Source organism: Centruroides vittatus, unplaced genomic scaffold (assembly GCF_030686945.1).
Source record: "Centruroides vittatus isolate TY-2023 unplaced genomic scaffold, ASM3068694v2 contig_329, whole genome shotgun sequence".
Lineage (NCBI taxonomy): Eukaryota > Metazoa > Arthropoda > Arachnida > Scorpiones > Buthidae > Centruroides > Centruroides vittatus.
The window spans coordinates 1077457-1094516 of NW_027122113.1; the positions used below are offsets into that span (position 1 = coordinate 1077457).

General features: G+C 28.5%; 1 protein-coding gene across 1 annotated transcript; it reads left to right on the forward strand.

Moving 5' to 3' along the window:
• The first annotated feature begins 1608 nt into the window (after positions 1-1608).
• LOC136973743 (uncharacterized) lies at positions 1609-13495 on the forward strand. The gene is made up of 17 exons (XM_067268489.1): positions 1609-1719; positions 2002-2247; positions 2327-2611; positions 2750-3034; positions 3113-3445; positions 3738-4007; positions 5459-5725; positions 5798-6406; positions 6519-6776; positions 6848-7108; positions 10094-10266; positions 10356-10516; positions 10593-10747; positions 10829-10907; positions 10975-11128; positions 11197-12784; positions 12851-13495. Exons 2-17 carry the CDS (start codon positions 2040-2042, stop codon positions 13108-13110), a joined length of 5346 nt encoding a protein of 1781 aa, XP_067124590.1. The 5' UTR covers positions 1609-1719; positions 2002-2039; the 3' UTR covers positions 13111-13495.
• Positions 13496-17060: the final 3565 nt, after the last annotated feature.

The following is a 17060-nucleotide window of genomic DNA, read 5'->3' on the forward strand; positions in this document are numbered from 1 at the left end:
CGAATTAATTTATAAATGTTTTTTAATTTAACGTACGAATTAATTTTAAAAAGCTTTAAATTAAATATTAAATGACAATTAATTGTTTACATTATACAATTTTTTCTGAAGTGATGATCAAGCTGTTAGTTTATGTCTTTTCATTCGTTTCACCGTAAAATAACTTTGAAAAATTTTTTAAAAAATCATTAATTGCAATAAAAATCATGTTGGCATTTGGTTTACATTTAACTCTAAAGACCTAGTTAACCATATTTAAACTATTCATTACCATGAATAGTTTATATTTTTTCTATTTTTAAAAAAAATACCAAGCGAAGGTCAAAGGAGATAAAAGGCTTATTTTAATTGCACTCAAGCGATTATATGGGCAAACACGGAAGTTTTAAAAACATTATATAACGAGATAGAAGGTCGAATGATCATTTTTCATCCACAACTCAACATTTATGTTCTGCTGATGAGTCATTGTTAACTATAAATGGGTAATTTGGAAGACGTTGAAGAGTTTGAATTTCTGCACGGTAAACTGTTTTAAATGGATGTAAAAATTTTATTTTATTATTATTTTTCTTTTTATGTTTAATGTAGGAAATTTACTTTAGAGAACTTAAAGATTTTGTAATTATAAAATTAATTCAAATGAATTTATGTTGATATATTGGCGAGAATTTTCCATCCCAGATACGAAGAAATGATTTTTTTTAATTTAGGATAAAACAGTATAAATTTTAACTGGTGTTTCATAAATTTCTTAATATATTTTTGAAGAAAATGTTAATTAAAAGTTGATTTCTAATACGAAATGTTTAAAAATATTTAAAAATTAATAAGCATCAAGAAATGTCTGAAGTTTTTTTTTAAATTTTTAAAAATTATTATTTTATTTTATTTATTTATATAGTAAATTTAAATGTAAGCAATTATTACTTTATGTTTTTAGCTAATATGTCTGGAGTATTACTGATTTTCATCGCTTCTTTTGCACCACATCTGACTATATCAAGAGGTAAGATATTTTAAAGATGTCTTAAGTGTACAATAAGTACAATATTACAATTATATTTAATTTTTAATTTTAGGACAAGCATGCTTCGGATTTGATACATTTGAGAAAATATTTTCCACTGGATTCAATCCACCAGGAGCGGTGGTTACAAAACTTGAACATGGAACTCCTGATGCTCCTACAAAGCATTGCTTGCATTTATGTGGAGAGAAACGAGAATGTCTCTCTTTTACATTGGATTTGCAAAACAAAATATGCTATTCTCATAACGTGAATTCGTTGGGAAGTAAAGAATCTTTAACCACCGCTTCGAACAGCGTTTTCTTTGAACAAATCTGCTTTCAAAGAAAAGGTAATGGAAATTCAGCAAAGAATTTCTGTTAATTTCTTCATCTTCCCTGTATTTTAACTAATGATTATTTCAGATAATACCGAACGTTGCAAAGAAAAGTTGTGGGCGTTTGAAGTAGAGAGGAATGCCTTCCTCGTAGGACATGTGGAAAAGGAATTAGACCATATCTTATCACGTTATGAATGCGAAAAAAAGTGCTTCAACGAAGATACGTTTGCATGTCGATCTGCTGATTACGACGAAAGAAATAAAATTTGTAGGCTAAGCAAAGAAGACCGGTGGACTCGTCCAGATGATTTCTTGCGAGATCAATCTGGAAGCCATCGATCTTATTTAGAAAACCAATGCATTTCAGCTGGTAAGTTTGATATTTTATACAATAAACTCATTAAATAAAATAAGTAAATGAAACGTAATGTATTGAAAAGCGTAAAACTCTAAGAAATTCACTTTGCAATTATGGATTTTCTATGATCTAAGGTATTAGACATTATATTTCTTAATAATTGTTTGCTAGCGTAATTTTGCAAAAGCTATGTAGAAAGTACTTTATAATTTTTTCTCTTATTTGCTACTTCTCAAAATTATTATAATTATTAACAATTTACTTAAAATATTTATTTAATGTTACTATTATTAGCTCCAACGGCTTGCCGTTTTCAAAATCAAGAAGGTTTTATGTTCCTATCTACCGATTTGATCAAGTTTGCAGATAACGTCGACGATTGTAGAAATCAATGTGAACAAGAACCGTCTTTTAACTGTAGAAGTTATTCGTATGTTGATAACAAATGCTTTCTAAGTAGTGACGGAACGTCTACTCTAGGATTCGAATTTCTCAAAGAAGAAAGTGGTGTAATTTTCGGTGAAAAGAAATGTGTAGTAGGTAAGAAGATCGAATTATAAATAATTCATAACTAGTATAAAAATTTATTTAAAAATTTTTGGTATATTATTTTCCAAAGATCGTTGTAACGATGGGACTATCACATTCGAGAAAATCACTGGTTACATCTTGAGATCTTCTGTAGAAACAAACATCGAAATACCTAGAACTGGTAGTACTTGGCTTCAAGGTATTACCTTAGATTGCTGGAAGCATTGCAAAGAATCTACGGATGATTGCCCAGCTTTTACGGTCTCGTATCAAACACAAAGATGTCAAAAATTAGACAGAAATTCTCAAGGACGAATTGGAGATTTAACACCTAGACCGGGTGGAAATTATTTTGAGAAAATTTGTTTGAGAGGTTAGTAATTGAATTAATAAATTTCGTCTTCGTTTCATTCTTCAAAATTATTTCTCGAAACTCTATACTTTATTTAAATGTCGAAAATTTTCTTTAAAACTTAGTTAATTTAATAAATTTTTGGAAAATATTTTTTAGGTACCCAAGCAGAAGCATGCAAAAATAAAGCTTGGGCATTCGAGAGAGTTCCAGCATTCGAATTAGAAGAAAGTTTATACGATAGACATATACCAAACGTACAAAATAGAAGTGAGTGTGAAGAATTATGTCTAAGAGAAATTACATTTGTTTGTCGATCAGCCTTTTATCACGAAGATGACCTTATCTGCAAACTAAGTCGGGAAGATCGAAGGACCCAATCGCAGAAATATCATACCAATAACAATATAAGGACTAGTTACTTGGAAAATTCTTGTATTCCCGGTACTTTAATTTTTAATGCTAATGTAAATATATAAACGATTTTATTCTTATGTTTGAAATTTATTATTTATTTTCTAGTTTTAACAACTTGTCCCTACGAACATACTTTAGACCATTATTCAACATATACAGATACTGTTCATAGGGGAGCGATACAATCGCACAGCGACTGCGAGAAAGTTTGCGATGACTTTCAAGGTTTCAATTGTAGATCGTATGCTTATTACTCAGCACAGGGTCAATGCTTTTTCAGTGGAGACGACACAGTTAGCGTGGGAGGAAAGAAACTCAGTTTGCAACCCAGACAAGGTATTACATATTTTGAAAGAAATTGCAATTTGACTACCGAAATTACAACTGGTACACCATCCAGACCGCCTCCTACAACTGTTCCACCGCCAACTGCTCCCAGTAAGTAATTTCTTATTTGCACTATTTGAATTTTTCTTTAATCAAATATTGTTTGACTACTGTACTATTCAAGCTCGTTATACAATTCATACTTATATATATATATATATATAAGTATGAATTGTATAATATAATAAGCTCGTTATACAATTCATACTTATATATATATATATATATAATTAATTGAGTTATAAAAATGTATAATTGTGAAAGTTGATCGAAAATACATATGTTGATCAAATTTAATGTTTAAATTGATTTTAATTTTCTATTTTTTAAATAATTATTTCAGAAACCGTATGCGCCAGTGGACAGAAATTGACTTTTGAGAAACTGATCGGGTTCGAATCTATTGGAAGTTATCCAATTTACTTATATCGTAGCACTTTCCAAATTCCAGGAATAACATTAGAATGTCTTCGTAAATGCGAATTAGACTCAGATTGCGAATCATTCGTCTTAGATTACGAACGTTTCGAATGTTACAGATTTAGCGATTTTGGTCCAGTTAACATTAGACCTAATAAGGGCAAGAGTTACTTTAAAGCCTTGTGTATATCAGGTACATTTTATATAATATTATAAAATTAAATTAAATTACTAGAATAAAATTTATACACAATTTCTCTTAAATGTTTCAGACTAGTTTTAAATAGATTTTATTGATATTTCGATTGAAACGTATTTAATAATTACATATTTCATAAATGAAATGAAGAACTGGTTTTAGAAGAGAACTAAATTCTAATAATGAAATGTAAATGCACTATTAATTAATTTATATTTAGGTGCTAATTTTATCTTCAAAGGAAGCGCTTGGAATTTGCTTTCCTGTCTTACTAATATGTGTTATACAGAAAATACTGTTTTATAGGAGATCCATTCCATTTAGCTTCCTTCGAGTGATTTCTCTGTTGAGTTTATATTACAATTAAGCCTATAAATATGAAATAATAATGACAGCTTTCTGTAGAATATAATCTATATAGTCTGTAGTATAGACTCTATACTATAGATTCAATAGAATCTGTAGTATCTATAAGAGAAGTAGATTCATAAACAAATTTCTTTTTAAAATCCTTTTCAAGTTAATATCTGTTTTCTTTTTACTTTATTTTCAGTAATTGCTAAAATCAAAATGATATTTGCTAAAAATTCGATATATAATTTAATATTATTTTTAAAAATTCGAATTATATATAGAATATACTAATACTTTAAACGTATGAAGAATTGATAAATAAATAAGTTAAACTAATATAGTCGTTTCAGCGCTAAAAGCGTAGAAAGAGTAAAAATAAAAATAATATAATATTAATGATATAAAAAAAACTAGAGAAACTTTATTGAATTTCATCTTCTCGATTTTTCACTACGAGTATATCTAGAATAAACGATTGGATATAATCAAAAGTTTGTGATGTTTATAAAATTTTAAAGCTGTTTGGTTATATATAAATATATCTAGAGAAGTGAATCAAATAATAAATAATTTTCTTAGAATCTTTTATAATCTTACTTTTATCTCAGAGGATGAAAAATATATTTGTTATATATCTCTCTCTACGTATATTATTTTTCATGATTTATGGTTGACACTAAACAAAACATTAGGATTATTAAAGTTAAAATTATAATAATAAAGCTTGAAAAATTGTTTTCACATTTATCTCAATTTTCTGTTATCAAATGAAACTATAAAATTATCGCTACGTAAAGACAATCAGTAGGTTACGAGTACGCTTGAAAACATTGAGAGCCTGAATTTTAACGAAAGGAATTGTTAAGAATTTTATTAATTTATTAAAAATTTATTAATATAATATTAGATTATAAATATTATCTTAATTTTTTTCAACTAAGAATACTGTAGTTTACGATTGTTTACATATATATAATTTGCTTTATTTATCTATAAAATATGGAAATAGAATCCTTCAATGATAACAATTTCTGCCTTGTTTCATATAGATCCTTGCCTTATGATATAATTTATTATTATTTTAATTTTAGCTTTAATTCCGTGTGAAAAACTTTGGGCTGTTGATATATTAATGGATAGAGAACTGAGAGTGTCAAGACCAGTCGATGTCATACGACAGGTGAATCGAGAGGAATGTGCACGTAGATGTTTGGAAGAAAGACGATTCCGCTGCAGGTCGTCAAATTATTACAGTTTTCGCAGAGAATGTACACTTTCTACTGAAGATAAGAATTCACCAGTAGCAGAATTGCATTTCTCTGCTGGAGTAGATTATATAGAAAATCAATGCATTTCTGGTAAGATGTATATTTAAAACAGTTTAAGATCATAATATTTTACACTATAATAACTAATTATTTATTGTTCAGAAACGTCAAATTGTCCATATCAGTCACCAGAAATAGGGATTTACATGTGGTATGTAGATCGTACTCTTCATGGCATCATCACTTCACAGCAATGCGAAGAAGAATGTGATCGAGAAAGAGCATTCAACTGTCGATCTTACAGCCACGTTGATGGAACTGGAGAATTTAAATGCTTATTAAGTTCTGATAATAAAGAAAGTTTACCAAATACTGCATTCGAATTACGCCACAAATCCTTATTTGCTCAAAAGGATTGTAAAAACCAAATTACAAGATCCGTTCCACGTGAGACACCTATCCTAACTCCTCCAGTAGTATCTCCTACTCAAAGACCAGGTGTATGTACTTTCGATAGATATACTTACGAGAAAATAGTGGGTTACGACCCTCGTCTTTTAAGAAAGCACAGAATACCCATTATCGATAGTGTAGGCATTTTGGGGCAATGCCAACACGAATGTCAACGAATGGGAGAAAGATGCAAAGGATTTGTAATTCTTTACACGCCTGTGCAGATTTGTTATTGGTTAGAAGTTGCTGCATCAGAAATTACAAACGCTCTCATGCCGTCTCCTCTTGCTGCTTACTATGAGAAAGTTTGTTTAAGAGGTAAACAAATGTAATTCTTAATTCAAACGTATGTTTTAAAAAAATTAGATTTCTTTCATAATTTTTACAACGATAAAGATTTAGTTAAACTTAAATTGTTATATTCTTACAGATATGGGTTGTGGAAAGTATTGGACGTTTGAAAGAGTTATAGGACACCAAATGAAAGGAACAGCGCTCATTGATATACCAAGTGTACTAGAAAGAACCGACTGTGAAGATTTATGCATCAGAGACAAGAACTGTTTGTCTGCTAATTACTTTTATAAATTAAAGTTATGTCGACTTTTTTCTGAAAGTCGGAGGAGCCAGCCTTCTGCTGTCGTGAAAAGTGAAGATGTAGATTATCTTGAAAATCAGTGCATAAAAGGTAAAGTGTATGATATTAATTATAAATTATATTTAAGAGAGACTCTTTCCTCAAATTCTACTTTATTTTAGAGCCACCCACGTGCCAATATAAAGATTATCCAGATCGTTTCTTTCCTTTCATCGATAGACTTTCTAGAGCTCACGACATACACGACTGTCAAAAACAATGTGATCTAGAAAGACGATTTCGGTGCCGTTCTATAAATTACGAAACTATGACTAGGCATTGTGCCTTATCTAGCGAAGATTTGGCAACTGTGGGCGATAGTACAGATCTTCTACAGTTTCGAAGACAGTCGATATTTAGCGAAAAAGGAAACTGTGAACAAGGTAAGAATTAACTTGAAAATATTTAACTAGTTTATAGATTATTCTGTAAATGAATGAAGTATCTTAATGATAGGAAATGATATTATAGAAAAACCAATACAGCAAATATTCTTATAAAAATAAATACTCTTGATCGTAAATTTTGCTTAAAATTTATTTTAATAAAATATTAATTGAAATAGAAATAAAGTAACCCGCAGATATTGTAATAGTAATACTTAAATCGTTGTAAATATCAACCGTTTCAAACACAGTTTTATTTTTAAAGTGAATAACAAGATTTGTGTGATTTTTAAAATAATTTATAAGGTTTATTATGGTGAAAATTCAATATATGAAAGCATTCCTGGCTATTTCTGATGGTATTTATAACTTTATAGAAAATAGAAAGGCTAACTAAGATCGAAAACAATATAATTAAGAGCCGGAATTGTATGCAGATTTTTCTATTTACAACAATTAAAAACTTTTTAAAGTTTTTCTATTATAAATCTTAAATATTTGTGAGGTTTTGCTTTTACTTCCGTCAGGCCCAAACGGTCGGCCTACGCAAATCTCAGCTTATGATAAATTGACATACCTGGGAGGAAGATGAATGTCGCGTAGATCCTGATAGAGAGCGACAACTTTTATTAACAAGTTAAACATTTATTTAAACCGAAAGGAATCACCTTTAAGGCACTCTACTCAGAAGCAGAGAAGAGAGGAGAGGAGAGGAAGAGAGAACATTGCGACCGATGTCACCCGAATTTGTGGCGTGCGAACAGGAACACTGACGACTCGAACTCGGACACAATCAGACAGATGTTCGAGTAAAGAAAGTTTGGAGATTTCTTCTTGAAGTAATCTTACTATCAAAACTTCCAACTTTTTTTGCCCTCTTAGCAGCGAAAAAAGAAGGAAGTTCCATTATTCTGCCGAAGATGGTTCGGACTTCCATCTCTTCTCTTCTGTGGCATCGTTGACTTTGCTCAAGACTCTTCTTACCGTATCTCCTGGTTTTTATTCTCCTACTTCCATCCTTTATTATTCCATCCCTCGTTATTCTTTTTTTTCTGGGGCTAGCCAATCGACGTTGGTTTTGGGGCCCAGCTTTCTCCTTCGGGCCAATTATAAATTTTTTTTTTTTTTTTTTTTGCATTTTATTTCCGGTTCCAGAGGAAAATGGATGATACAGAGGCGTTATCGCATGAGACGATCGCGATAACGCCTCTAACTTAGCATTAATATCCTAACTTAAACTTAAGCTTAATTCTTTACTTTTACGAAAACTTTAATGTTATTTTACAATTAAATAAACTCCATAATTACATATTTTAAACCTCACACATTTATACATTTATGGCTCTGTATTTGAAAAAGTTTTAGTAAATCCGAATAAGCCATTTAATACATCACTTCTTAAATAGACAACAAGGAAATGATTAGAATAAGTAAACAGCAAAGAATAAATAGCTTTCATTTTCTTAAATATGTAAAAATAAATTTAGAGAAAATATTATTTTTTTTTTATAAATTTACATTTATTGATAAACGTTCAGAGAAATTGTCAATTCAACTTAAATTATTTAATTATCCTTTCGATTCATTTGAAATTGAAATGATGAAGACCACATTTTCTGATAAATTAAATGTTTTTACTTTTCTACTATAATTATTTCTGATGATTTTTATACACAGAAGTGTTTCATGTTAATAAGGTAATTTTCTTGTTAGAGAAATTTTATTTTAAACAAATTACTTACCATTTAAAAACTGTATATTTAGAAAATGATGATAAATTGGTTAAATTTAATGGTTAAGGCGCAAATATTTCTAATTTTTAAGTTTTTCCTCAATTAGAAAGTTATTTCTGCTTAGAAAAATTATAAAAAAAATCACTTCGTAACAGAATTAACGTATCTAAAACGTAACACATTGTTATTGCTTGATGTTTATTGTTCAGATCGTTTAACTTAGTCTTCAGGGAAAGTTTTCTCGTAGACTAATAAACATATTAATTTTACTATTAATTCATGCTTGACTGTATCAGCAATGTTATGATTCTCTTGTATATTAGCTTGATATCGCACGTTTCGTTAGCGATGACAATGGCAAACTCCTTGGAAACCGACTGTAAACTAAATGCGAAAATATCAAGCTAGCGTTAAATTTTTGGATTTATAACCATCTTATAAAATGATTTTTAATAAAACTATTTTTGTTTTGTCGTGAAATAAAGATGACAAAACTTTTTAAAGGGACTTTTCCCTTGTAAAAAAATTCTTGCACCTGTACAATTTTCGTGAAAGCATGCCGACTTATAGTTTTTTTTTTTTTTTAATGATGTACTTTACTTTAATAAAATTAAGATTTTCTTACAGTTTTTGGCAGTAAAGAATTATATTTTAAACAAACAAAAATAACTTAGTATAGATTATACTAACGGTTAAATATAATCAAATTTTTATGATGTAATAATTGCATTTTATTCTCACAATAACTTTTTTTCGCCTCTCCTAGAAAAGATTTCGCTCCTCATTAAAGGTGTGAACTATTGTGATAAGGAATAGCTTTCTAATTGGAAAAAAAAATGGTTTAACAAAAAATATTTGGTTAGAAATTATTATAACCTTTATGTTTAACGTAGGATAACATCCACTATTATAACTTTCAAATGATAAATAATGTAATTAAAAATTAAAATTACACTCTCAATTATATTTGAGTTTATATCCCGCTTCGTTGAAAGATTTTTAAGAAATAAACTCAAATATAATTATGAAAATTGCTGCAACAAAGATTAAGATAAATAATTTCATTGCCTTGAGTGTGTTGAGAGTATTTCATCATTACTGTGATTAAATTTATCATAATATATCTGATGAATGTGAAGATAGTTTTGAGCCAGTTTTTCTAAAACGAATTTTCTTCGTTCGAAATTAGTTTTATTTAATTCCATCATATATTTTTAATGCACAAATAATTCATTTTTCTTCTACACAGTTAGCGTTCAGTGCAATCAACAAGACATGATATTAACAGTTAATTTTGCCGTGCCATTTAATGGACGAGTTTATGCTAAAGGAAATCCTGCACAGTGTTACATGTTAGGTACTGGTCAGCAATCATTACAGTTTGCTGTTTCAATGGGGAGCCGTTGCGGAACTAAACTTGAGGTAAATGTGTTTTAAATAAGGAATTACATTAATATAAATCATAAATTAATGTTCGAATGTAAGTAATTTGTTATCGTTATAATTTATAGGGTCCTGATCTTTACGTAAATGAAGTAGTAATTCAACAACATCCGGTTATAATGACAGATAACGATAAAACAATTCGAGTTATGTGTTCTTTTGAACCCAGAGAGAGGACATATACTTTAGGAAATCCATTACAGTCTGATCATCCTGCCATGGAAGTAGCGTAAGTGCTTAAAAAAATAAAGAAACATCAATTATTCACAAATTTAAAAAAAAAATTATTGTAATGTTTTTTTTAGGACTTTGTTTCAGCATCCAATTAAATCAGTAGTCACCAATACTGTTCCTCCTCCGAATGTTGTCATGAGAGTTTTGGATCATCAAGGTCAAGATGCTCGAAGAGTTGGACTAGGAGACGAATTAACTCTTCGAATAGAATTGAGAGAAATTAACAGTAATAAAAAAATTAATAAAATGTTTATATTAAAAGTCATTATTAGTCCTTAATTTACGTTAATTTTTCTTTCTGTTTCAGGTGCTTTCGCTCTGCATGCTAAAAATTTATATGCAAGAAGTACTAAAGGGGAAAGCCTTTTTCTCATCGATGGCAGAGGGTATAATTATATTGTTATATAAATATTTTAAAATATTTATAAAATTTTAAACAAAATTTACCATTAGATGTCCAAATGATCCCAGTATTTTTCCAACTCTTCAAGTGGATCAAAGAGATGGGAAATCTCTTTATGCTAACTTTAAAGCTTTTCGCTTCCCGTCAACTGGGATGGTCAACTTCGAAGTACAGATTAAGTTTTGTCAAGATCGATGCGAACCAGTAAGTTATATAACGTTGTAAAGATTTGTTTTGAAATGTAAATGAAATTAATAATTAAAATATTACAGGTTATTTGTAGAAATGGAGCAAGATCTCATGGAAGACGAAAAAGATCTTTACATGATAATTCTAATCAAGAAATTCTTTCCCTGACAACACAGTTTCCGTTTCAAAAAAATCAAACTTTCAAAAATAATTACATGTTAAATTCTTCTTTATCGACTAATACATCTGCTATCTTCGAGAGAAAATCACGACTTAAATACCAAAATGTAACTGCTCCAAAATTTTCAAGTTCAACCGCAGACTTTCAAAAACGAAATTTTATGAGGACTTCTAATTTTACCAGAGAGCAAAATATTTGGGAAAATTATTCAAACGTCGTTAACAATTCTACAAGCAAACCATTTTTTCAATCCCATTCTCCAAGGGAGTTAACGCCTTCCGAAATGTCTAATTTAAATCGTCATTATTCTAGAGATCAAGATTATACGCATTCCTATGATAACAGACAATTTGACAGACCATCCGAAGGATTTGGTCCTCATTATCGCGAATATCATCAAAATTTTCGTCAAGATTTTCGGCCAAATTCACCTCATCCTCCTCTTTATCCACCATATTACAATAATCGCGGTACCGAACATCAATACAATCAATTTCAATTCCATTACACGGATCAACAATTTGATGATCATAGAATGCGTCCCGCTTCTCATCCAAGACATTATCATTCTTCACATCAAGTACATTCTTCTCCAAATTTTCAAATTCGTGATCGTCCAAGCAACGACAAATCGTTTTCTGAATTGCAAAGTTCTTCGATACGTGTAATTTCCAAAGATCGAGAATACGAGAGGCCTTTAAACAATCATAATGGACCTATATCAGTTCATTCGTCTACACCTTACTCGCAGCAACAGCCTGTATTTAATCCTCAAATTCCTAAAGAACGTTACGACTTTCCTCCCAACGTTCATAATGTACCCAATTCTCCAATGTCTCAAAATTATCCTAGCCCATGGCCCGGATTTCGTGTTTCAAATCCGGATCAAACTTCTAATTTGCATTACAGGCATCCGTACAATAACAATCAGCATTCGAATACTCGAATTTGGACTTCTAATAACGCTCAACCTTCAAGAGAAGAGACAAAGAAAAATTCTTCTTATACACTACATCATCCCTCTTCTATTCGTAAAGAAAATCGTAATTTCTCTAGATCTCCACCTGTTCATACCCGTCTACCTTCACCCATACATCCACCAATTCTGAGAAACTCTAATGTGAAAAACTCTTCTCGTCCATCTCTCATTTTACAACCACCTCCAAATAATTCTCAAACTATAAATATGGATAGGAAAAATCCAATAAACGCTCCTCCCTATTTAAATTATCCGTCAAACGGTAATATGAATGCAGGAAACAGATTCCCCCCTAGAAACCATCACTGGAAGCCGGAAGAGAACAAATCTAGACCAACGTATAAATCGAGGCCACCACAAAATAATCACAGAATTCCACCTAAAGATGAGAAACGTACCAATCTTCCTGACGAACTTCCATTATCTTTTGCTATTATGGTTGGAGAAGATCAACCAATGGCTGATAAATCTGCTTGGACTTTAGAAAGAAAAACTATACCCCCGCCAACAGGTAACTAAATGTAATTTTTACAATTAACTTTATGTTTTCAATTACTAAACATTAGTTTTATCTTAGTTTTACCGGAAACATCCGAAGACACGGTATGCACTTCAAAAACAACTGTAGTAGTCACGGTGACTGCAGTTACTGTCTTGTATATAGGAGCGGCAATAGCGGCTATATTTTTCTATCGTTGGAGACGAAAACAAAAGAGAAAAAAGAGAAGATATATCGATCCTCAACCTCGTTCTCAACCGAATAATGCTGATGTAACGTATGCCAGTCCTGAAGTCACTTTCAGAAGTATTTATGGGGCATTCCCAAATGAAAGCTAAAGTTATCTGTGATGATAAATTACTTGATGATACTTGAGAAGTTGGAGGTAGGTTTTTAGTATGAGACTAAGAACTCGAAATTCCTGTATAAAAAAGTTTTATGTACGAGTTTTGTAATACTAAATGAGAATTTTTTAAATATTTACGTGTAATTGTGTATACCTTGCGTATAATTTTGCATATTTTGCAATTATATTTTCAAATTATTAAGAACATTTTGCAGGTTACACTCTTGTACGAATGAAGTTAATTTCAAGATGTTTAATTAAAATATAAACTTATAACTAAAACACTGATAAAAAGAAAAATGGAAATTACATTCAAAATTCAATTATTTCTCAAGTATTAATCAAGAATAAAGAAAAAATCGCGTTGTAAAATATCTATACCAATATTTGTTTACTATTTTTATTATTTTATTTTTTAATTTAAAAAATGATGTTTGTAATGTTTTTGGGAATAAAATTATTACGAAATTTAAAAAAAATGTTTCAATTAAAATTATTGTATATTTTTAAATAATTAAATAAATTTATTTACGAAGCTTAAAAAACACATTTAATCGTGTAAATGTTTCAAATGTAAGCTTCTCTAGTTAATACATTTGTGAATATTTGAAGTAACCAATAACGATAGACTATTTAATGTAATTGACCAATGGCGATGGACGAGCATCTATAACTTATACTGTTTATACGTTATAATACATTCACTTATTCATATAATAACGTAATTTAATTATTTTTAAAAATTCTCCTTATAAGGGTACAGATATTAATACAACTGATTACAGTAAGAAGGATTTTAAAATATACAATGGAAGTTAGCAAATAAAGATTTCTAGGAGTCCATTTTGTACAGAAAGGTTATAAATTTTAAAAGGTCGAAAATGATTGAGAAAGTTATTTGGCTTAAAATAAAATAAATAAAACTATAAAAGCCCTATTGTTGTTCTTTGTCACTTAAGACAAAAATCTCTTAAAGGAAAAACAAAAAATGTCAGTAGTACCGTTACCATGACGACAATGACTGTCCAATGGAGAGAACATAAGTAATCCTTAAAAGGATCAAAGGATTTAAAACTTTTTGGATAAACCGAAACGATTGAATTGATAAAAAAAATAAAAAAATATTTGTTAAGTTTAGCTGTCATGCAACGTATATTTGCTTTTGATGTTTTCATTAGTACTAAAATAATAATAAATATTGTAAGATATTAAATATATGAGTTTTTTGTGGTATAAATTAGCTCATAATTTCTCATTATGTTTGCGAATTAGCTTAATTCTCAGACTAGATCAATTCAATTACAATATTATGAACTATTGATACTAGATGATGAGAAACATTGAATCGATTCATTTGATACTCTAATAAATCTTAGACTAATGTACAAATTATATGAACTAGACAATAATTTCTGTAATGTTATGTTAATTTGTTCAAGTTTTATCAATTATTATATAACCTTATTTGAAATTAGTCTGTAAATTTATAAAGATGTCTACATTATAGCATATGTCTTACTCATACACACATATATATCATAAGCTTAACTTCACAACTCATATATGTAACGTTTAATAATCTTTTATATACAAATTCAAAGTATTATATAAATTAATTTTATTGCACTTAATCTGTAAAATATAAAATAACTATAAAATTTTTAAGCCATTATATAAATTAATTAAATTTTCCCATAAGTTTTAAATACTATCACAGCAAATTTAAAGAAGTTAAATTAATTATCTTAGTATTTTCTCATAGTTTAGATCATTAATTAGCTTAAAAATTTAATTACTTAAGTTATAACACTGATTTAATTAGACAGAAAATTGTTGAAGTCTTTTAGATTTCGAGAATCCCTAGAGTTATTAAGTTTAGGAAAATTATGTAAAGTATTAATTTAACATGATTATGATTTAATGATTATATTTAGATATTAACAATCAAAATAAAATCTTATAGAATAATTAATCCCGATAAAATTACTTAATTAATTATTAATTATTCAAGAAGAATAAATTGATTTTCAAACAAATTAGGCATCCTAGACTAATTTTAATTAATAAAATTTCTAAACAAACGAATTAACAGATTTTAAATTTGAAAAAAAAGCGATTATCCAATAAACACATATTTCAATATTAGCTGTCCAATCAGCATTTGACAAGATAAGACGTAATAAATCTTTTTTATTTTCTTTTTTTTTTTTTTTTACATAATTTAAATCGTTTCTTTTAACGCTTAACGTAAAGTGTAATAAATCTAATGTAACGTAAAAAAATAAAAAAACGCATCGTTTTACGAATATTTTAAGTGTTTAAGTCATTAATTAATACGAATTTTTCTTTTCTTCCTTCTTATCTCTTTTATGTCCGTCATTTTCAAACCTAATTTACTAATATCGGAACAGGTAAAAGTTTTATTAATGGAGTCATTAATGTCATTGGTTTCTTTTTATATTATTATCTTTTATCCCCTTCGAGCATCTGGTTCAGATCTGAGCTTTAAAAAAATAAAATAAAAATAAAATTTAAAAGAAGAAAGTTGGAACCAATTGATTGATGTATCTAATCTTCTCTCGCCTTCTTTTCAGATATACATAATTTTATTTTATTATTTTCTTTTATTGGTAAAAAATGTTCTCTGTTTAAATAATAATAATAATTTTAAAAATAATTGTTTTGTAGCAATGATTTTTCTACTTTGAAAAATGTAATTTTTCTCAAAAGTTGAATCAAATTTATATTTTCGATAGAAACCAATTTCTTTGGTACACATAAGATATGTTTATATTACTCTATCTCTCTACCTTATCACGAAATATAAGTAATTTTAATGAAATATGGTACGTATATATACATATATATACACTTTACAATACCCTATCATTTAAGTATCACACTTGCTATTGTATTAATTCTGTAACTTACCGCTTAAAGGCGTTATAAAAGCCATCACGTCGGCCATTTTTCATCCTCGACATTATCGAGATCGGAAATATAGATAAAACTTTTACTATAGGTCTCAACATCCGAGAATTTATGATTCACCTGAGGCTACTCTGTCAAAATTCTGGGGTTTTTTTTATTTATTTTTGACATTTAAAAAAAAAATAAATGTCTTGTCATTTTAGAAATTATAATTAATTATATATATATACATTAAAAATTATAATTAAGTTTAAAAATTATTTTTTTTTAATAAAGTAACGGCGTTTAAAAATTAAACTGCGTTCGTGCTTTGATCGAGTGATGTCAACATGTATTTTGATAAAGGACCCTTTGGCTGTATTTAATTAGAATCTGGTTAATTTGATGTTTGTAGATAACGGATGAGAAAATGCCTGTCGTTCTTTTCACATGCATAAGTTAAAATAATCATTTTTAAATGTAGATATAAGTATACTGATCATTATAACAAAAAAAATTATACTTTTAATACATTAAACAGAAGTAATATTTAATATGCGAAACACCCTCAAACTGGAAAGTGAACTCGTCCGCCGTAATTAACACATAGGCCATGTACGATCTTCTCATTCGAATAAGACTATAGTATATTTAAACGTAAAATATAACAATAAAAAAATTAATTTTGTGTTTTAAATTCTAAATTATTTTATAATTAGTAGCATACTAATACATACGTATATAATCTAATCTTTAAATAATTTCGATATTAAATATTATTATTTTGTTTTTTTAATAAGAAAAATATATCTTTAGTATATGGCGCCATCTGTTGATAGAATTGACTAAAGATAATGCGACAAAAACTTTTAATTAAATTAATTTAATTAATCTAAATACAAATTGCACGTTTTAATAGGTTAAATAAATAATAATGAATTAGCTATTTGATGAAGAAATTAATCATTTTCCTTTCTGAATAACTTTATAATTAAACTTTCTCAATCTATAATTTTAACATTAAAGATTGCC